We start from the raw sequence: 23,569 nt of genomic DNA, 5'->3' as shown, positions 1-23,569 counted from the left end.
GGGTTATGTACAGGAATACCTGTGTGTATGAGAAACAATATAGACTGAGAAGAGGAAAAAAAACACCATCCAGATTAATCAGATGTCACGGCCAGAGGCCAGTGTGGGAAACGGACTCTAAGGCAGGCAGCACATCGGAGACGCAGGAACCAAAAGTGACAAAGCTTTATTTAGAGTGGGTGCAATAGATGGAAACAGCGAACAAAGGTAAGAGGTGCTTAAAGTGCATACCATAACCTAGAATAGCTCAAAGTTATCAAGGAATAATAATAATCAAGGAATGTGGCGGCTCCGTCCGGGGGTGGAAACGCTGGTCCTGTGGGTCACCTGGACCATGACATCAGGTCAGTGTAACCACAGCGGTGAGTGGTATAAGAGGATGTGATGATTGTGGTGGTTGCATTTCAGTACATTTCAGCTACTACGTCGCTGTAAGAAAGACAAGACAACCCCCCCCCCCCCCCCCTAAAAAATCCTATCTGAATCACACTAACAGTAAATATAATATCACTGCATAACAAAGTAAGCAATACATGAAAAAAGGTTTTTATTTCAGGTTTGAAAGAGTATGTTAGTTTTTTAAACAACAAAAAGGACTGGTAGTCATAAGAACTAGTCAATCCTGTAACAACCCAACAAAATCGATGAGAAGGGAGGTGGTATAACACAACCTTAAAAGAAAACAAAAAGAAAAAACCTCTCCATTATATAAAATCAATGTAAATGCATATAAATAAAAGAAATTACATTTAATAAGTGATTTTGAAAACAAAACAAAGCAGAAAAAGCCAGTAGAAGTTCAGCAGGGTCAAAAATATTTTTATGTTATTAGGATTTTCCCCTTTGTTACCTCAGACCTAACAACAGAGAGCTGATACAGTGATTCAGCCACCCAGCCATGAGTAGATGTAATATGGTAGACTAATGGGCCTGTATTAATTCATCTCCATATTATTGTGTGAAGTTGCACTGGGTTGGGAGTGTGAGTGTGTGTGTCACATTTCTGGTAAGCCAATGGCTGTAATAGGGTTGGACTAATTAGAGGCAGGTGTAATTGATTGCTCTGATACACTAGCCTACTTGTAGCCCACAGTACAAATACTGCTGTGTTATTTTATCTCTCTGTGCAGGTATGTAATGGGATGAAAGCTGATATGTTTGGGATGGATGGGTTTTGTGCTATGAATTATATAGTGAAGGTGTTATTTTGTCTCTCTGTGAAACTGGCATAGCTGGCTCTGGCCTTGGGACTGTGTTTTTTTTACTTGATCCGCAAATGGGACACTGGACTGTTTTATCTTTTATTATTGTGTCAATAAATTACCTTTCAGAATTGTACTGACCATCATCTTTTTGCCCGCGGCTGAGACGGTTGGTCAGACTTAGAATCTTTTTGTGTGTGTTAGTTACATAGATGCCAGATAAATGTGCTGTTGGGATTCTCCCTCTAATACAACCTACCGGTGTTAAGTGTTGCTCTACATTCTCTAGGATGACTTCATTACATCTTCAAGTCTTTAAAATATTATGAAACATTTTCCTCGATAAACCCTGCTCTTAACTCAAACGACGTAGACATCCATGCAGAAGAAAATGTGGCAAAGATCACTGACATAACAAAATACAGCAGATGTGAGTGAAGTTGCCCCCCCCCCCCCCCCCCCACCTTCAAATCCAACAAAATTGATGTCAAACGCTTGTGCTGGTTTGTGCTGCAAAAATTTTTGTGTGTGCCGCTATCATTTTAAAAATATTAATAAAATAACATCCTGATGCGTGCTTAATCATCCAGGTAAGTAAATCCCAAAAGGTTGATTCTGTTCATCTGGACATTTTCAGTTGGAGAAACATTTCGTCACTCATCCAAGTGACTTCTTCAGTCTCAGCTGACTGTAGGTTTCTCCAACCTTATAAACAGTACATTTGCATAGTGAAGGAAACTAGCACCACTGAATGAACAATGTGCTGGGGGGTTACTTCCATGATTATTAGTATGCAAATTCTTATGACCATTGATCAATGACAACTAATCAAAGCCTATTGATCAATGGCCCTGAGTACCATTCACAGAAAGTGGGGAATGGCTACACAGCATTGTATGATGGCGAAAGATGTACCCTTGGGCCCCCCTTCTCGATTCAGAGATGGCCAGCATCCTGACAGCCCGATGGATGAAGCTGTCTCTCAGTCTGCGTGTTCTGGCCCGGAGGCTCTTCAGTATCCTTCCTGATGGCAGCAAACTGGAAGCACAGTGGTTAGCACTGTTGCCGCACAGCAAGAAGGTCCTGAGTTCAATTCCACCATCAGGCCGGGGTCTTTCTGTGTGGAGTTTGCATGTTCTCCCCGTGTTTGCGTGGGTTCTCTCCGGGTACTCCGGCTTCCTCCCACTGTCCAAAGACATGCAGTTTGTGGGGATAGGTTAATTGGATAATCCACATTGCCACTAGGTGTGAATGTGCGAGTGAATGTGAGTGTGAATGGTTGTCTGTCCCTATGTGTTTTCTGAAAATAAATGATCAAGCTCTGCATGTGTGTACAGCAAAGACAATATGAGCAACAATACAAACTTTGAGAAACTTCTCACGCTCTCAATACCGTGTTTTCACTGTATTTATTTTTAAAGTTATGATTAAACAAAGAAATAAATGCACAATTTGCGACGATCAACCATTTCCGTTGAAATCGAGTCAATTTGTGACAGTTATTACTTAGAGATAAATTACACAAAAAACTCTTGTTTGCAGGCTTGTTGGAGCCCCTTCTGTCACTGGGGCTCTGGGTAATCAGCCCCAAATTAATTTAAATATTGTAAAATGTCACTAAATGAGCACGAAAGAAAAACAAAGCAAAAAATAAAACAAAAAAAATAATGATCAACTTCCGCCGCGGAAGTACTTCCTGTGGAGGTCTGCCACATTGTCTGCAGCCGCTTTAAAAACATCCGTTATCGTTAAGTTCTTTTCCGTGTTTATTGTAGTTTTCACGCTTCGTAAAACGTTTTTATACAGAACATCTACGGTCGTAGCCAAAAACTGCGTATAAAGACGTATTAATATGCTCACGAGCTACTTTTAAGCATCTTGTAATCGTCGTTCCAACACAGTGTGTTTGATTTGATTCGTAGACCCCGAATATGGTGCCGCGCTCCCACAATGCATTGCGGCGTGACGTCAACTCCAAAGCCCTATAAACAGTCCATGAATAGAAACAGTTTGGCAGTGGGCTGGAACATGAACCGAGCGAGGCAGCTCCGGGAATAGACGAGCTTTGCCGCAGTAGAAGAGTCCATCACACCCCCTCCTCCTCCGGAGCTGTCGAAGACTCTCAGTTCCTTGACTGAATCCGGGAGTGTTGGAGTAGACATGGCGCCAGGCCTGTCCACTATTGTTGCGTTGGCTTTGTATGTGGTCCTGTTCCCTTGTGTTTCCGGTAAGTTTGACTGTTTTAATCTGTAAACGGTCGCTGTTCGCATTAGCTATCGAACTGCGTGTTGTCTCAGGCCGCCACGCAGTCTGTGATGTTATCGTCACATCGATATTAGACCGCTGTTTGGGCGATGTCACAGACGGTCGTCGTTAAAGTTACAGCTCGTGTTTTAAACCTTTTAAAAAGACCGAAAGATTAGTTTGTTACAGCCTCATTTTATTTGTTGAAAGCCATGTGCACGGTAATGGGGGTTTACGTACGGCTGTTTTCTAACGTTTCAGCTCATAGTTACCATCAAGCATAATCTGGTCGCAAAAGCTGCCAGTTAATTAGGTACAGAGCAGGGTACAGCTCGGTTGTAGTATAAGAAACATGTGAAAGATAATTTGGCAGCAGTGGAAACTACATCATCCAAAGTACCCACAAAGTGGAAACAGCGGGGTTTTAAACTGAGGATAAATAAGGGTGTGAAAACGTCTCTGTACAGTGTCGTAGACTTCAACAACACCCAGAGCTACATCCTCTGAAATGAAACTGAAGGTGAATCAACAGTTTCCCAAAAGTCACCAAGTTGCAGTGCTGAAAAGTGAAATTTCATAACTAATAATTAAACTAATTGATTTATTTGAAATGATTTATTGACGATTGAGCTAATTTTTGCTGCCCCTCTTTCTGCTCTGTTACAGCAGGGGACGACTGCCTGGCCTACACGGGCCAAAGTGTCCAGAAATGCTATTCAGGATATTGCTGTGGGAACTGCTATTACAGATATTGTTGTTTATCTTATTCCACTCGTTTTAAAGAAGATGACCAAAAAAAGTGGTATGTTTTTCTCCTTCAATCTATTTTCGATGTTGGTTTCATTTTTTCCCCCTTTTCTCTGTGTAATTACAGCCAAGTGTGTGTTTTAGGCCGTTAAGAAACAGGAAGTAAGGTTTTCCTGTGCACGACCACCAGCATAGAGCTGAAGTGTGAGTCAGCTACAGCTTGCACCGAGGCCTTCATTCACATTATCCCTAAGATTAATAGACCATACTCCTCCACATGCCTGCTGTAGCACTGACAGGTTATCTGTTCTTTTTGAAACCACTGAACTACAGTGAATTCAGCTTCTCATAAAAATATCTCCCAAAGCCCAGAAAAAGGACCTTTTGTATGTTTTCTGCTGGTTTATGAAAGGTGACACACCTGCAAACACAAACTCTGAGGAAAGGGAGGCAGCACCGTGGTTCTACTTGAACTATAGTATCAGGAGTTGTTTTTGTTGTGTAGTGCTTTGAAGGTCTGGAAATTGTAGCGTACTAGTAAATACATGATGGCCTTGTTAATTATTTCATCATACTTTGGGTTTGTGATTAATTCCAGTTTTAAAAAGGTCCTAAAATGGTTAAATTTGACTTGGTGACTTGTAAATGTTTCCTTTTTCTGTTTTGTAGTAAGTTAATGTCATGTAAAGACAATTTTTCATACTAATTTCTTTTTTTCCTTTTCAGCTATAATAATGTTGATAGCTTCAACAGTGCCAGTTATGAGTATCATATCGATAATACGTTACCCATGGTGGCTGGTATTGTGGGCTCCATCATTTTTGTACTCATCTTCATCTGCTGCTGCGTCTGCCCCTGCTGTTGCCTGTACAACATGTGCCGCAAACCACGCCGTAAGTTTTACTAATTCTGTCTTTGATTGTTTAAGCCAAGAATGGACAATATATTTTCCCAAGGGCCGCAATAAGGGTCTAATTGTAGCATCTGCTCTTACCAGTAGCAGTTTATGAAGAGTTAATGTGCTGAATTGAGTTCAGCTCATTCAGCTGGTGCATTGTAATGTGAAGACCCTGCAGAAAGGTCAGTGCAGTTGAAAACAGCTGGCAGACACGTGGACGCTCACTGTGTGATGATTACATCAGTCAGACCAGGAAGACTCGGAGATGCAAAAAGTATAACGAGGGCCTTAGATAAATAAATGTAACGGCATTAGTCGCGTTGCACGACTGGTGCTTTTAAATCTTTCTATCACCTTTATATCGAGGACCCATTAGCGCGAGTCATACTGTCGTGTATGCACATTTTCTCTGCAGACTCGGGGAACAAGCTTACACAAGTCACATACCTAAGCTCGTCTACAGCACATCCCAAACCTCATGTGGTCTCTGATTCAAGAAGCTTTTTCATGGCACTGGGAGAATCTTCTACAGTTCAGGGGATTTCTGACACATTGAAGTAATTGTTACTTATTGGCAATTATTGCACGTAAAGTAACCACAACCTTTAGCGGTGACACTTCCTATTTTTAGTATGTAGACAGCGTGTAGGCCCGTGCTGATGCATCTGCAACATGTTGCTGCACTTTTGCAGGTTGTCTGCTCTCGGCCAACAAGCAACACTTTTTAAAAAAACAGTCTGCTGTTGAGCTTCTCACCTACATAGACACGAATGTCTGCTTTTTTTGCCATGTCTTAAAGAAGCCAGACTCTTGGTTTCTAGTGAGTTGGAGGATTTGTCCGTGTAGTTTTTGAAGCAGATCATGAGGGGACTCATTTGAAGACTGTTGGCCCACCCACCACATGACTTTCATTATTGCAAAATGTAGCCTGACGACTAACATCACAGCTGAGGCACAGTGCACCACCTGACCTAATGTTTCAGAATCACTACAGTATACAGAGGCTTTGTGAACCCTTCAGAGCTGTGAAGTTCCTCATTCTCACTTTGTGTTTCTCTGGTTTGTTGTACAAGTTTTGGCTTTTCAGTGATTCTCTTGGTGAGAGTTTACCCCTCAGAACGATGACTCAGCATGTCATTAAAGATAATTGCTGTTTAGAGTTGGTGCCAAACTACGATGCTGCTTTATTTGTTTCTCTTCAGGGGTCATGTCTTTACTTGACTTTTGAATCTGCTTACTTTGAGTACTTTGAGTTTCCCACAAATGGAAACACCAGCTTTAAGTTGCTTAGAGTTAGAGCAGGGCGATATGACCAAAAATATTTATCACGATATACATTTGAAAATTTGTATATCGATATAACTGACACTAGACAAAATACTTTACAACTCCACAACTTTATTAGTGCAAAAAACCCATCAATGTATTTTTACTTGAACAAGCAGCTGTTTTCTAAGTGCATTAAAGCGATATAAAAAATTTTACCGTGCAAATGCAAATTTCTCGCTGACAGTTTAACCAAAAGGCATTTCCAGTGGAAACTGGCCGACATATCCTCAGCATAACCATGTATAATATCCACAAAACTTAAAAACAGGTTATACACACACAATACGGTAACATTATGTTGAAGCTCAGTACGTATCACTCCGCGAGGCTCCTGCCTACGATAGCCGTAATGCTCAGACAATCCATCAAGCGGTGCAGCTTCGTAGCTCAGCAAAGTCGTACTGAAACATTTAACAGATTTTCGAGCGCCGTGCACATAAAATCGTTTCGAGGTCAGTAAACACAACCAGAGTTCATACATAAGGCACACGGGATTATAAGGGGCTCTGTCGACTTTCAGAAAAATCAAAGGATTGATTTTAAGTGCGCCGTATTTTCCAAACAACACGGTAATAACGACGTCCCGCTAGCATGCGCTACCAAAAATAGTGCTTTGTTGTGTATCTGACGGACAAAAGCTAAACCAGTTCCACACCAGTGAAGTTGCAGCATTTCTACAAACCAGTTCTGGTTCATCAGTTTCATTCAACGATCCGCTTTCGCTCTCCTCATTCTCCGTCACCGCCATGCTTTTTCCGCCATGTGCGTATGAAAACAAAGGCTCTGCGCATGCGTGTTTTATCCATATTCTATTGCGATATTTCATTTTCTTATCATTGCCCAACATTTTACCGGTATTACCGTGAACAGTATGATATGGCCCAGCCCTACTTGGAGTCACCTGCACAGGTGTTTATGTCTGTTTAACCACAACTCCAGCGTTCCTAAGTCCTAAGTGTCTTTATATATTTTTTCCACTCTCAAATCTCACCCAACTACAGCCAGAAATGAACTGATGCTATTAAACCAACTTTGGCATCATCACAACACTTTGCAGAGGACTGTGGTATATCTGGATGTGTTCTCTGTTTGTGTTAGCGATCCCTCAATGGATCGTACTTTGACCCCTCTCCACGGGGTGACCTACTGCCTTATTTTGCTGTTGGCACCACTCTAAACGAGGCTCCTGGATACACCAGATTGTTAGTCAGTATGATCAACACGTTTTTGGGGGAAATACTCACATAGCAAACCAAGAAAAACTTATACTATTAAAGACAGCAAATAGCATTTCCCAGTGTCGTATTAACATAGCGAGACTGTTTGAAGTTGCTTAGGAATTCAGTGCAATGCAGATTTATTGTGATAACCACATAGGTTAAGTGTAGCTTATGTAACATTTATTCTTTTCTCTCACCTCAGAAGTTTGTTTGACTGTTTCTTTATTTTTAGATCACAAATCATTTTTGTGATGTCGTGAAGCTCTCTCTATCATATAAATAGTTGACCCAGGCTAACTACTACTTTCCTCTTCACCTTCTTTGATTTCTCTCATAAAGCATCGTGTTTTTTTTTTTTTTTTGTTTGTTTGTTTTTTTTCCTTTTGGATGGATGTTTTTCCAAAGGCGTCTATTTATCTGTCGATAACACATTCACATTGAATGTAAATTCCAGTTTATCCCTTTTCCTCCTGTTCCACTTTTTCCTCACAACAGACAAAGACCGCTGAAAGTAGTTCCTGAAAGCGTCACTGTTTAGTCCAGAAAATGCAGATGAATATTTGACACATTTTTAAACTAAACAGGTTTCTTTTGGGACCTTTTTCTTTTTTTAACCCTTGGTATTTGAGTGGGAAGTGTGATGTCACACACTGTGTAGGGAAGATGGAACATTGTGGGCTTTTCATTGGCTTTCTTGAGAGTAATGAAAATATCCCACATCATCAGTCTTGTCCATTAAATATCTGGTGAACTGGCCTTTTTTCTACCTGTAACTCTACTTAATGTGCCTTATTTACTTTCCTCAAAAATACATCAAAATCACAGGCTTAAATATACAGAGGAGGAGGTTGTTGCATTTCTCAGTTAGTGAAGGAGAAACGAGGAGAGAAAGAGGAATCTCCCATATAGGTGAAGAGGGCACCGGCCTTCAATAGGAAAGAGAAAACTTTGACAGATTATTTTGCCAAGAATGCAGCGCTCAACTCTTTATCTGCGGTAGATTATAAACATTGTATTCCACTTTATCCTCCTTAATTCCACAATTCCCTGAAACAGTTCTTTCTACTATCCTGTGTTTTTGAAACCGCTAATGTCCATGGCCACATCTTGATCCGCTTCCCTAAAAAGAATTTAAAAAAAAATTCTGCTCAATAGAGGAAAGCATCTGACTCCACACGTCCATATTTATGTTTACAGAGACGTGCATTCACCATAATGAACGCTCTTCCCAGTTCTTGCACCTCCTGTCAGCTTTGTCAGTCGGCTGGTTAATGTTTTGCTGTTAGGCGACAGTCTTCTGGCGGAGAGGCTAAAATGCAAGTGAGGAACGCAGTCTGGCTTCCTTGGCTGCCTCAGTTCCAGTGGTATGATGGGATCAAATCCAGGAAGTCAGAGCTCCACGCTGTGTGACTCATTGTTTCTATGACAACCACAGACTGGAAAGAGAGAGAAAAAAAAAAAAAAAGAAGGAAAAAAAAAAAAAAAAAAAAAAAAAAAAAAGAAGAAGAAAAGAAAGCCATCCTACGTCATTTACAGGAAGTGGTCGTGAAGATGTTGAAGAACATCTTCGTTACACCCCCAGGTGGTTTTTTTTCCCCCTCTTTCTTTCATTTTTACTGAGCTTACACAGCGATGGGTTTACACTCTGAGTGTGACTATGGCAGGGCTGTTTCTTCATTAGGCGAAGCTAGAGAGGATGATCGAGGATGTTTACTTAAGACTGCACCCTTTTCTTGTCTTTCTCTGATTAATATTCAGTTTTCAGTCATTCTTTATAAGAATATTATCCATACATTATGATACACATCGAAGACGTTTTGGATCTTGGCTGTTAATTATTTGGCTAATTACCAGCCAGGATATCCTGTCTTCTGTGTTTAAGCTGTAGTGTTAGAAGATCCATTTGCAGGAATCGAAACTGTAAACTATTTTTGCTTTTTTTTTTTTTTTTTTTCTTGACAGCTGGGTTTTTACAGTTGGTTAATTGCAGAAGTTGCGTAGCTCTTGCCTCATATTTGTCCAAGGCAAGTTACTTGTGTGTTTAACTTGGTGGCATGTTCCAAACAAGTTCAGGACATTTGGATCATTTTATTTGTGCTGTTGGTTGGTCTGTAATCCTCTGTTATCTCATATCCTCCTGGATACAAACAGAATAGGAAGTACAAATACCTTTGACTCTACTGGAATCTCTTTTGAGATCGTTTTTCCTGATGTGTTTAAATCTTTCTGCACTGGCAATCACGACAAAGCCAATGTGGATTTAGTACATATGCCTATGGAGTGTGTTATGTGTGTAATAAACATTTATAAGGGTTTATGAGGATGTCCTTTTTTTTTTTTTTTTTTTTTTTAAGTGAAACTAGTTTGAATCCTTTTATCTCCATACCTGAATAATTCCTCCTGTAGTTGTACTCCTACACTGCATGTAAAACAGCCAAAGTTTTCTATATTTCTAATCTATTTGTTTGTTTAATTGCAGCTGTGGTAGCGACCACTACCCACACCACAGTGGTCACCACCACCACTCCTCAGCGTTACCCGCAGCAACCAACTGCAGTACCTGGACAATCTCAGTCCTACCAGGGAATGCCCTACCAGCCAGTACCAGTGCAGCCCGGCTATCCAGCTCAGTCTGGTTATCCAGCTCAGTCTGGTTATCCAGCTCAGTCTGGTTATGCAGCTCAGCCGGGCTATGCAGCTCAGTCCATGCCCACATCACCCTACCATGGACAACCATTCACACCAGGACCACCACCATCTTATCAGGATGCAAGTAAGTGTGAATTTTCCTCATCCCTGTAATTAACAAACATTGTGTTGGTCTAGCTTTAAATAGGCTTTGAACACCAAAACAGTGTGTTTGAGGAAATGCTGATTGAAGCTTCTAACTGGGAAAAGGAGCTGCTCTGTCCAAAAATATCTTAAACAAACAAGCATGCCAGTATTTGTTGTGATTTTCACAACACTCTAAAAAAAAAAAAAAAAAAGTATAAAGAATTCTTAATCACAAAAATGCAGAAAATGCTAAAATTTTAATTATATCATCATAAATGTTCAAACTTTTTATGCAAATCAAGGATGTTTGAGCAGAAAGCCCTGTTGATTTGAGACTGAATGACTGTAATTTAATTGTAGCCACTTATAAAATGCAGGTTAGATGTTTAGTTTTTATTGTAGAAGAATATTCTGAAGGTGTAGCTTTTTCAAACTGATCTGTGCGAAACAAAGGTTTTCAGATAGAATTAAAGAGTTTTTTAAAGAAATGCTCGACATTATTAACTATTGTTTCATTAAATGTTTTCAGATTTAGCAATAATATTTTGCAATTATGCAAAACAGCTGTATTCAATGTAGAGGTGGAAACTGCGGTTGCATAGACGTGGGTCTTTTTGAGGTTTTTCTAAAAAGGGAAATGAAACATTCAAGCTGCAGAGCTGAAGTTGAGGTTGTGTTCATTGTCACGTCAACTTCATTTTTTTGTTTCCAGCTGGCCCTGCCCATCCTCCACAACAGATGCCTTACAGCCAGGCTGCGTTCACACCCGGCCAGCCGGCGTACCCGCTGAAGCCTCCGACCCAGCCGCAGCCCAACGTTCCACCTGCAGGCGCAGACTTCCTAGTCCAGCCTCCATACAACCCAGCTTTTGTTGCACCACCACCCTAGCCTGGATAGTGGACGTCCGTACTGCAGCACTCTGCTGAAATGGAAGTTTGTTCTTTGAATCAAGAAGAGAAACCTCAGAGTAACTTGGTTCATTGTTGCCTGTATTTGGGAATTTTAGGGCGGTGCTGATTCAGCAGTTCTGTTGAACAGTTACCAAGTGAAAATTATGTTTTTTACTTGCATTGCATGGGCATGCAATATGCATATTCTTTTTTTTCTTTTTTGGGGTCCATCTTTAGTTATTTTGAGAAATGAAACATGAGACCACTGTTTCTCACTGCTTTAAGTACTTTTTTCAGCCTCATTCCTCAGCGTATCCCTCTTGCCTTTACTATCCACCAGCCAAACTACCTGGCCTCTACAGTGACTGCAGTCAGATTCAGTGGTTGATCTTAAGGTGTCTCAGTGTCTGTAGCCATTTTCCCACTGCCATCTGGCAGCTCTTTGCAGGTCGATGAAGTGCTTTGATCCTTTATTCCCTGTATTTTCCTTGTATCACCTTGTAAATAATGTTACATGGGAACAAATTGTAAGTGTGCAGCATTTATCACTGGAGGGTTTATACCTTAAAATTATTTGTGTTATGTGAGTTGACCAGAAGTGTTTCCTGAGCACACAAATTCCACGTAGTTAACAAGTGTTCAGCACACACTCCAGTTCCAATTCACCGAAACACGCCTCGCACACAGGGATGGTTTGCTTTACATTTTGATGTTTACGTACACAGAAGAATTGGCATTAAGATGTTGTTTTCCCGTCATTACTCAGGTTTTATTTGCCCGTCCTACAACCACATTTCCAACCGGGCTGGGATGCTGTGTAAGCTGCAGAAAAATGCTGAATGCTAGCTGTAACGTGTGCGCTAATGTACCAAACATTCAGATGGGCTCGCTCCCTTAAATTGTGATTGGTCAGACAGCAGGAGCGTTTTCCACAGCCCATCTTAAATAAACACGGGCCCAGAAAATCCTGGAATAAGATGAACTCTATATTAATATAGAGTCCAGCAGTGTTGTTGAGCCCATGCAGCATTTTCCAGTATAAAACTGATATTTAATTTGTCCTTTTATGTAAAGAGTTTCCCAGTTTATCAGAATGTTTTTGTGATATTAGGTAAAATACACTGTCTCCAGATGGCTATCGTGATTTGTTGCTCTTAAGAAATTGTTGCTTATTACATTGACAAATATTTTAAACTGTTTGCTTGCACGGTCTTTTAAAGAGTGCCGGACCGCTCTCCATTTCCAGCTCTAAGTCTAAGTCGTCTAAATCTTGCCAATGCTCTTTTTGAATCCAATCCTTTGTTATTGCCAGTTAGTTGAATTTATTTATGAAGTTGTATGTAGCATCCCAACTTTGTTGTAAACGGGGTTGCACATCTAACTGAGCTGAAATGCGCTGGCAGCTTCTGGTTACTTTACCAAAGGAGATTCTTTTCTTTTCAGTTAACCAAACAATAACATGATGAGCGCATGTTAAACACAAACAATTGTGCCTTCCAGCCACATTACCTGCAGAAACATACATGCAATTCCAAATCATTTAAAATATCTTTTTCTACTTATTATGGAGTCTGTTTGCTTTATGTCACCATAAAGGCTTGAATGATGCACAATATTCAGCAGTGTCCTGTTTCCTGAGTCGTGCCATCAAACCTTCTCTCTAATGTTCTCACAACATTAAGTTTCTTTGGTATTGTTTAACTTGTTCTGTGTGTGTGTGTGTGTGTTCGTGTGTGTTCAAGTGTTGATTGTGGAAAAGAGCCACCACTTCTGCTTTCTGCTGGCTGAAATTACTTGAAGTGACTTTTTTTTTTCTTCTTCTTCTCGTGACTCAGCTGATTCTGGAAAAGTACAGTTACAATTCATGTGACGTCCAGACCTTGACCTTCTCTGACAATGTATCATCCTCCTTTATTTAGACTTTGGCTTAAGTCGAACTCTGCGGCAAACTTTACATTTCAGTGTGCGTCAGTCACACCTCTGCAGCGGCCTTTGGGATCTACTCATGTTTGAGTCCCTGAATGTTAGCTAACGAAAGGGATGCAGTGTCACGTGTTTCTAGTTTTGTTTGTTACATCAGCTGACGAATAGAAAAACACTTGTTGGCTTTCCTTTTTCCTGCTTATATTCGTGTTCTTCCTGTGGTTTCTGTTCTCTGGCCAGTGTTGACTATTTTATTGATGCGTGTGTGGATTACAGTAGATTATGTTGTTTTCAGAGATTTATTCTTGCTCCAGTTCCCCCCTTTAAAATCTAATAATTCCACTTTAAGAGTATATGTTGGACTTTCTTTGTGTGTTAATGTCATATTTTGTGAAAAAGACCTTATTACAAAGTTCAATAAAGTTTATTTTTTCTTTTCTTCAGTTGCTGGTTGTTTAATTTTCAGTTTGGTGAATTTGTGTTAATATATTATCGACAGCTATGAAATGGGCGACAGACTCAAACGAAAGAAAATGAACTGACATGTTGGTGAATACGTTTTAAAAATTATAAATAAAATACAAGTTAGTTTGGGGAGTGAAAATAATGACTGCACTAATATTTATGTTTAATGTATAACTTCAAAAGACTTCATATAATGGCATCTAGTCTAATTAATACAGGGTTATTGTTTAGTCTATATTATTTTATCTATTTTAGTATTTCCAGGGGGTTATTTAACACGTAAATAGGAAGGTTTCCACGTAGTTTGTTACAAATAGAGCTCAACATCAACCAGCTTGTTTCAGGGCTCCAGTTCTGACGTGTTTCCCACTGATTTTGGTCCATATTGATATGACATCATCACACAGTTGCCACAATGATGCAACTTTGCTGCCTCATTGGAAACAGATCTGGTGACTTTAAGGCCGTTTGAGTACAACGACCTCACTGTCATGTTCAAGAAGCCAGTCTGAGATGACCTTTGTGGCTGAGCACGTTATCCTGCTGGAAGCAGCAAAAAGATGGGTACACCGTGGTGGTGATTAGATGGGCTGTTGATCACTTACTTGTAAAAAAAAAAAAAAAAAAAAAAAGATGAGGAAAGGAGTTGAGTGTCCTCTGCTCTGCATCTGAGCTTATCATGGAAAACAGGCCAAGCAACATAACAGAGTTATGATGTGGATTTAAGGCTTCACCACCAGTCCTTGTTTTAGTACCTGCTAAACTAGTTTTCATAAAGTGGAACATTCAGAAATACATTTTGGCATACATTTAATAATGGTGTTTATGTGTGTGGTTGGTGGGAGTAAGGGGATGGGGGGGGGAGTGTACAAGGATATGATCTAAGAGCACAAGTGTAACCAGCCCAATCAGCGGAGACTGGGTGGAGACAAGATAAAAAAAAAACAAGCAGTAACTGGTTCAGAGAACGTTTGGGTGGAGCTGCTTAAAAGTATTCCATTCACATGTTGCACAACAACAGAAACTCACATTTAAACTGGTAATGTGAGACTTCATTTTGTTCTGAGTCTTCAGGAATTTTTTTTTATTTTCTAGATTTTAGATAGCTTAATGAAGTAAATCTGGTTTGATTTCAAAGTCTTATATGGTATAGCAGCAACCCAGTGACTACAGTACTGGTGTCTGTAAATATCCTGAATTTGTTAATTTATGTATCGACTTATCTAGGATTCGATGCTGTTTTAATTAAAAGCCCATTGTTCCTTCAGTGGGCTGCTTTCTGTCATTATGCAAATATACTGTTTACAAGACTGGGGAAACCTGCAGTCAGCTGAGAGTGAAGAAGTCACCTGGATGAGTGACGAAACGTTTCTCCCACTGAAAACGCTACGTCCAGGTGAACAGAATCAACCTTTGGAGATTTAACTATCTGGATGATTGAGCATGCATCAAAAGAAAACATCTGGGATGAAATGAGCAATTCTTGCACATCTGTAAATGCATCATCAATGGCTACTGAGATTACTTCCTTATCAGGGAAGGTGATTCTTATCTCAGAAAGTCAGTGTCAAGCATGCACATAGTGCAAAACGATGGCTCTGTACTAAAAACGCATGTAATAAAAGCTAAAGTGCAACTTTACTGCTTGACTGATGCATTTTAGCTTGTGGCCTCGATTGTTCACATCTGCTACCCGAGGAAAACTTTTGACTTATTTGAAACCAAAAATATGACCCCAAAATAATGAGGAGCTTTAATCTAATTCTAAGAAAGAATGGGAAGCTGTTTTGATTTCAGAAGTTCGGTATATGACTGCTTTAGTTCCCAAAAGCTTAAAAACTGCTGGCAAGAGATTACAAAAAAAAAAAAATCTAACTGTTAGGATTAACCTTTGATTAATACACTTTGTACTGTTTTCAAAGGGTTTATTTGCAAGTAGTTGCACTCTGTTGATCATCTAGTGCTAAGTCATGTATGCTATTGAAGGAATGTTGTTGGGTTACCTTTTACAGGGTGTGACAGACACACAAGTAGGAAGAGTCGTCCCTGTAAGTCGAGCTCATTTCCTTTTACACGACATCATGTCTCTTATAGTTTCGAGTGTCTTACCTTGTCTTGTGTGTCTTTTGTGTGTGTTTTTGGTCCCAGCGGAATCAGGTGAGTTTTTATTATGATATTTATTTCATCAGGCCTGTGATCTCATCGGTGTGTTTGTCTCTCTCCGCCATCACTACAGCATCTGTCTACCAGATCTTTGGTTCAACTCTTACCCTCTCTTCACTTTACCCTCGTTCATGTCTTACAGACGACTTGTGCCATAGCTATGTGGACATGTTCGGTGTCTCACATGATGCTGAAAAATGTAGCAAGTACTGCTGTGGCACATGCAATCGAAGACACTGCTGCAAGGATAAGCCCAAGCAGCTAAATCAGGAATTCTGTTCTGGAAGTTTTCAAAGGTGTGGTCTTCTATTTAACCTTTTTTCGTGATACAAATGTGAGTAGAAATTAAAGCTTTTTTTCATGTTTTATTTGCAGTACAAGCCAAATCGGTCTGATTGTAGGAATCGTCGTAGGGAGTTTAATTCTTCTGCTGTGTGTGGTTCTCATAATCTGCTGTTTGGCTCCTTGCTGCCTTTGCTACATGAAATGTCAAAAAAGGCCGACTCAAAGACAGATAAGTAAGTTGGTCACAGTTACAAGCAGTGACACTGTAATTAAGTCAGCATATTATCCAGTTGTTTCTTGTTTGAAATGAGTTTTACTTCTCATAGACATGTGCTGTCTGTTTTGTGAGATTTTATGTGCCAGACACCTTCTCAGTTGATAAGGTGGGATTTTGGAGAAGTTTTGGAAACAAGAAACAGTCTGATGCACGAACAATAAAACAGCAATCTGTCATTTTTAATGTTGGATTTTTTGAAAAGATTAGAAAAGATGGGAGTTTTCCCAGATGTCTTTAAACTCATTTTCAAGCTGAAGTAAATCTTTGACTTTTTCCAGTTGTGATAAATTCCAACACACCTCAGCAGCCGCCCCACCCAGGCTACCAGGCTGTGCCTTCAGGCCCGCCCATGCCCACAGCTCCACCACCCTCCTACCAAGAAAGTAGTAAGTTGTTTCATTCTATTTTAAAACATAATAAATATGTCAACTGACAACTTTTCCCGTTTTTAAAGTTGGCAGCAAGCTTGGCTGATGACACCCAGGTGTTGATGAAGCTATGTATCTGTGTTTGTGCTGTGATTTAATATACACTCAAGTTGCCTTGCTGGTACGAGTTTGAACCCCTTTTGCTGCCTTCAAAAAGGTGCTGCAACCATTCCTCAGAGATTTTGGTCCATATTCACATGACACCATCCCAATTTGAGAACAGTGAACTCACTATAATGTTGAAGGAACCAGTTTGAGATGATTTGAGCACGTGATAGAGGATGTTTTCATGCTGGAAGGAGCCATCAGAAGATGGAATTGACATAGTCAGCAGTTACATGGGTTCCGACATTTAACTGATAATGAATTTATGCTTAGGTGCCCAAAGTGTACCAGGAAAATATTCTGCACACTATTACACCACCATCAGCAGTCTGAACTGTACATAAGGCAGGATGGATCCAAGCTGTCATGTTGTTCACATGAAATTCTGATCTTAATATCACAGTAGAAATTGAAACTCATCAGACCAGACAATGATTTCCAAGCTTCTGTTGTTCAGTTTTGCAGTGTCTGTTTGAAATGTAGTCAACATTTCCTTTCCTTAGCCGAGACGAGTGGTGCGGTCTTCTGCTGCTGTCACTTATCTGCTTCAAGGTTCCAACATGCTGTGCATTCAGAGACGTTCTTGGTTGTAACAACTGGTTATTTCAGCTATTGTTTCCTTCCTGTCAGCTCAAAGCACTCCGGTCATTCTAAAGAACTGTTCCTCACTGGATATTTTCTCTTTTCCCACCATTCTCTGTAAACACTAGAGATGGTTCCAGCAGATCAGTAGTTTCTGAAATACGGCGTGCTTAAACGTGTTGAGTTGCTGCCATGTGATTGGCTGATTACAGATTTGCATTAGTCACCAGTTGAACAGGTGTACCTAATAAAGTGGTCAGTGATTTCTGACTAATTTTCATTTAAAAACAAGAGGGAGCTGATGGTCCATTTGATCTATTAGACAGCACGTTTCTTTGTTCTGTTACGTGGATCAATACACAGTTATAAAGGAAATTATTAAATTTGTTGACTCTTCATACCATTTACTATTAAAATGTTCATATGGCCTAATGAGTTAGAAAAAATAATTTGATCAATAACAATATAAACATAGAAAATCAGTTTCTTTTGTCTTTTCAGCCAATCCTACTCACCCAGTGCTGTTCACCGGGGAGCCGATGTACCCTCTGCAACCTGCAAGCCAGGCTACTGCACCGCCACCATATTCAGAGGACGCTCAGCCAGCACCGTACAACCCTTCTCATAATCCAAGGCCTTAAATGTATATACAGCTTACCAGACTGTTGCTACGCCACACTACAGCTTTTAAAGACCCAGGGATGAATGTATAAACAATGCTGTGTATGCCTATCCAAAACAATATTGTGTATGATCAGGTAGATTCTTGGTTAAAATACATTTTTTAGGTGAATTTGTTTTTTAGGTATTTGTAGTTGCTACAAATGGCAGCCATGCCTATTGTGTGTACTGACAGCTGCTTTGTGTTGTTCCTGTATGGCCTTCGCCTGGGTCCTTTGCTCGGAACTTACAGAGCTTCCATTACTTTTGACCTTCAGTAAATTTTGTGTGTGTGTGTGTCTGTGTGTGTTGTTCCAGTGCTGAGGTCATCAAATGTGTGATAATGTTATTTTCTGGATTAATATGCTGGATTGACACTAAGGTAATCACTTCTAAGTTGGGTGGAACCCCATGTTTAAATCTATCCTTAGCTTTCATCCAAATAAATACACAAACAAAGATTGAACTAAGAACCAAAAGTATGTAATATAAAGATGTTTAGAAATGAATGTGTATACCTTTGTATGCTTTTGTATTTAGTTTTCTTAGAATAATACAGTGTTTTTGTATCTGGTCCCTAATTGAACCTCGGCTCTCAAAAACATGTAAAATCTGTGGATTACGTTGTGTTTACATGAGGAGAGCTCCCAATCAGCATTCACACAATTAAATAAGTGTTCCTAATTTCTGAACATGTTTGTGTTGTTGCTTTTTGAAATTTTGCATCAGTAATGTTAATTCCTTTAACTTTTTACATGACTCAATGATGAATTTCTTATTCTTTTTTTTTTAATCAAACAGATACCAAAACACACATATCGACTCAAATAAAAAGAGGAATCAAATGAAACCATTTCTACCTTGTCGTGGCCACAGTGTCTGTGTTTATGTAGACAACTGTCCCTCTGTAGTAATTACAAATCTCACATTCAACAATGTTGATGAGGATCAAGTTGTGGTATTTGTGATGAAACACCATTAACATGATTCATACTTAACAAAACAAAATCCTAGAACTATAACTACATGCTATTAAAAAGTGTATTAGTTAACACTTTATTTAAATAGCATTATTCCACTTTAATATATCCTTTATAAACAAGCCTAAGTAAATCATTAATAACATATTTCATGTGTATGAAAGCACAGCATTGGACGGTTTAAATTATTTGTTTATTTCAGGAGCCTGAACAGGAGCCTTTGTTGTCCTGTGTTGTGTTCACTGCAGATGGTGTTTGTATGACCACATCCCTGCCAGCTGGATATCTTTATTAGGCTGTATCTTGTCTTGAAACGCAGTGAACAGTACTGTTGAAAGAAACCAAAAATAAATTTAATAAAATTTAATACAAAAATAAAATAAATGAAACAAAGCAAAATACTATACAAGTCATAAGTGCAACCTGCCAGCAGAGGTCGCCCCTGCCCAATTTATAGTTTGTATGTAAAATAATAAAAGTATTACAGCATGCCACACACAGCTGATTTCAAATGTGCAGTGCTGCGTAAGAGCCAACCCTAATTTTTTATATTTTGCCAGGAACATGGGAAATAAGTTTTTTTTATTTTTTATTTTTTTATATTGATGGGGAGAACCTCTTTAAGACACTCTTCCACAGTTTCTACAATGGATATAAGATAAGACGACTAGAAGACAATAAGATATATAATACAATACAATATATACAACAGTAGCTGAGGTTCTATGTACATGCATACCCAGAATGTGTTATAGATAGATGGTTGTACAAATATGCAAGAAATAAAGTTTTAGAGTCTAACTGTGCTCCTTCCTACAGCGAGGGTGTTTCAGTCTCTGACTAAAGGAGCCGCTCAGCACACTCAGACTCATGGAGGGTGATGTGGGTTGTGCATGATGGAATTCAGCTATACTAACATCCTCCTCTCGCCCACCACCTCCACAGACTCCAGAAGACATCGGAACTAGACCTCTGCATCAGTTTGTCAATCCTGCTCCTGTCCTTGTCCGTGCATCTGCTCCCCCAACAGGTCACTGCATAGAAAAAGGCGGCTGCTACCACAGTGTCATAGAATGTCCTTGACAGAGTCCAGCAGACTCTGAAGGACCTCCGATATTGTCTGGCTTTTATCCTGTTTTCTCTCTGGACGATCCCACACCCACATAGCAAGCAGGTCTGGCCCGGATCTGGTATCAAGCCGTATGTCAAGAAGACGTATGTCATCCAGATGTGGGCCAGGCCTGGCATAGATGGCACTGTCTATGTGATGGCATGCCATATCTGGTCCGATTGTGGTTTGGTTTATGTGGCCCAGGCTCATAGAAAACAGGTCTGGCCCGGATCTGGCATCAAGCTGGCACTTCTGACTGACTGGTGTCATGGCAGGTTGTATGTCAACCAGATGTGGGCCAAGTCTGGCAATGATGGCACTGTTTATGTTCCTATTTTCCTATTTTAGTTAGAAGACCCAAATGCCATGTTGCAATACTATACTGCTATGGTAGCCAACGTTTCAAATGCAGGTTTGACAGGTTTGTGAGTGTACACTTTATCCAAAACCTAGTGACGGTTTACTCATCTTTGCCAGTGGGTGGCTGTAGCTCAGGTCATCTGCTGATCGGAAGGTTGGCGGTTCGAACCCTGGCTGCATTTCAAGAGTATGAATGTGTATAAATGTAGTTAGGAGGCACTCAGTTGAGTGAATGTGGGATGTTGTAATAGAGCACTTTCAGTAATCCTAGAGAGTAGAGGAGCGCTATAAAAGAATCAGTCCATTCACTGTCTGAGCAGAGTGTTGTCATGTTACTTTTGCACTATTATGTTCCGGCACATGTTGTTATTACATGGCTTGATTAAGGTACACATTAGGCTGACATCTGGGGCCAGAGCTGAAACTGTTCTGGGCCAGCACAGGACTACCAGTGTGTCTGCAACTGGCCTTGTGCTGGCCCATGTGTGGGCCACATCTGGCAAAACAGATCTGGGCCACCAAAGGGCCATCATTCTTTGCGGTATGTGAGCCATGTGTAAGAACATCGTGTGGGCCAGATCCTGGCCATACCAATTTTGCTATGTGGGCAGTGCTTTAAAATTGTTGAGGTCCAGCATTTGTGTTTTGTGCTCTCTTCCCTCTTTTCTCTTTACAAAAGCATCACAGAGAGGCTGACTCTTTCAAGAGTAAAGACGAGGAGAGATTCAATATGTGACAGACCAATGTGCGATGGAACACTTCTACAAACTGCTGCTACTAAACACATTTGATTACATTTGGTTTGATCTGACATACAAGTCAAAATTCAACAATTCAATACCTTCACTTTCTACGGACTTAAATGCAATTTAAATGACTGAAGTGGCCTCAGCACATTGTGGCCAAACCGTCTCTTGGACTACAGGAACATATAGCATTAACTATTAACTGTGAATGACACTTGGAGGTTTTGGAACTACACATGGTGACTCTGAGATTACTTCCTTTTGGGGAAGGACTTTCTTATTTCAGTAAGATGACGCCAAACCTCTGCACAGACTGCAGCAGGATGGCACTGTAATGAAAACATGTAGGTGCTAGACTAACCTGAGTAGATGTTTCTGGTACAATTTCACTTACTTCCAATGTAGATGGAGTCTTAAAATCTGAGAAGGACAAAGCTCCAGCAACAATTACAGCACCCTAATGTTTTAAGAAATATTGAGTATCGAGGTATTTTTGGAGGTTATGTATCAGAATTTCAAGAGCGGGACTACGCCTCCAAACACGCTCCTTCCGGTTCTCATCTATATATTTCTGCAAGCTGTTCATCCTCGTTTACGTACCCCTCCCTCCCCTTTTCAATTCTTTAACTTCTTCACTTCTATTTAGTACATGGGGATCTGCCAGGCCCGGGAGTCCTCGCCAGTCTCCTTCAAAGCCTTCCCCAAACCGCAGCTCAATTCATGTCCAAGCCATTCAACTTTACCTACTAGAACGCTGTCAAACCTAAAATGAGGACGTAGGCCAAGCTAGTGAAATGTGAAGTAAGGAATGTTGTTGGGTTACTCACACTCTCATTACACATACATATAGGATCTTGGGGGTGGGCACGATACACGGAGTCCAAAGTACCATCAGGGTGTACACCCCACCCCTGGCATCGTTGCCCACCTCTCAATTTTAAATACACGTAGACATTGAGGGCTAGCAGGAGGGACCATGCGCTTACCTGCTGCTCTCTGGCAGGTAGCTCCAAGCCCTCCTGGGTTTTAAATGCACCTTAGAACACACATGCATCAACATTACAATGAGCGGGTGGAGGGAGGTTTGGAGTCTTCTCTCACCCCCATTCTCTGCGACCTGCTGGAGCAGGGGGGCTAGGACTAGGAGGAGGAGTTGGCCGTCCGACTGCGGTCTGGAGTGTGGAGCCTTCCTGCTGCTGCGGAGTCGGGGCGGTCTGCCTCCCCCCACCGCAGGGAAAAGGGAAACACCACCTGGGTCTGGGTGCAGTTCCCCCCTCCAGGGGCGGGGGCACCTAGACCCGGTTTGTAGAGTACGCTTGGGGAGTGTGATCGTGTGTACAGCGTCTCTTTATGTCTGTCTCCACGTTGGTTGAGTGTGGAGTAAGTGCATATGAGAGCATGAGGGTGGGAATGGATGTTTGTGTCTGTGTGTGCCTGTATGTCTGTGTCTATATGTCAGGTTGGGTGTCAGGCGCCACCTCTCTGGGGACATCTCAGGCCCTCCAAGGTTTGGAGGCCTATCTCCCCCTACCACCACTTCCCCTGCCAGTGGCAGACCCCCTCAGACATCGGTGCGTTGGTGGTTCTTTGTGTCCGGGGATGGGCGTCCAGGTACACACCGGCTCACTCCTTGGCGGCCGCTTATCGGGGCCTGGAGCCTGGGGCTCGCTCGGGCCACTTCGGAGGTGGGGTGCCCCCGGCCTCTCGGCCTGGGGCTCGGTCACTCAGCCACGGCTGGCTGCCGGCGGAGCTCACGAGTGCGTCACTGCAACTCCCCCTGGCTTCTGCTCCGCGGCTGCTGAGTGAGCCCTCATCTGGGACTCTCCTCAGCTCTTTCCGGGACAGTTGGTCTTCCTTGGTCTCTTGTGTTCTGGGGGCCTCTGGATGTCTGGAGTTTTGATCTCCTCCACACCTGCTTCACGCCCTGGAGGACGGCTGTGGCCCCCCCACACCCTCTAGCAGATTATTACATGAAGGAACCTTTTAAAAAAACAAAAAACAAGCGCGTCCATGCTCACAGGTGTACACACGGGTGATCACACCCACAAACTACACCCTTTTTGGCTCCTACCTCAAAGCACACTGTGTTCTGTTGATCTTATGTGCTGCACAATAATGTTTAATATTTAATATTTACTGTCATATTCCCATATATCATTGTGATGCTGTTTATTCTATT

At 41.1% G+C, this 23,569-nt stretch overlaps 2 protein-coding genes across 2 annotated transcripts; both read left to right on the top strand.

Annotated features, from left to right (window-relative positions):
- Positions 1 to 3,202: 3,202 nt before the first annotated feature.
- Positions 3,203 to 13,671, top strand: LOC147331536 (uncharacterized). Its single transcript, XM_086293955.1, has 5 exons — positions 3,203 to 3,429; positions 4,113 to 4,248; positions 4,920 to 5,086; positions 10,120 to 10,413; positions 11,128 to 13,671. Exons 1-5 carry the CDS (start codon positions 3,363 to 3,365, stop codon positions 11,301 to 11,303), a joined length of 840 nt encoding a protein of 279 aa, XP_086150081.1. The 5' UTR covers positions 3,203 to 3,362; the 3' UTR covers positions 11,304 to 13,671.
- Positions 13,672 to 15,737: 2,066 nt separating this feature from the next.
- LOC147331535 (uncharacterized) lies at positions 15,738 to 19,049 on the top strand. Its single transcript, XM_086294365.1, has 5 exons — positions 15,738 to 15,850; positions 15,999 to 16,152; positions 16,232 to 16,374; positions 16,697 to 16,804; positions 18,035 to 19,049. Exons 1-5 carry the CDS (start codon positions 15,775 to 15,777, stop codon positions 18,172 to 18,174), a joined length of 621 nt encoding a protein of 206 aa, XP_086150491.1. The 5' UTR covers positions 15,738 to 15,774; the 3' UTR covers positions 18,175 to 19,049.
- Positions 19,050 to 23,569: the final 4,520 nt, after the last annotated feature.

Source organism: Aulonocara sp. 'chitande type north' Nkhata Bay, linkage group LG5 (assembly GCF_057382095.1).
Source record: "Aulonocara sp. 'chitande type north' Nkhata Bay isolate Kocher_YH1m ecotype deep benthic linkage group LG5, A_spYH_male_GT1.1, whole genome shotgun sequence".
Taxonomy (NCBI): Eukaryota; Metazoa; Chordata; class Actinopteri; order Cichliformes; family Cichlidae; genus Aulonocara; species Aulonocara sp. 'chitande type north' Nkhata Bay.
The sequence above is the reverse complement of the archived record's forward strand: the minus strand, read 5'-3'. Positions and strand labels throughout refer to the sequence as shown.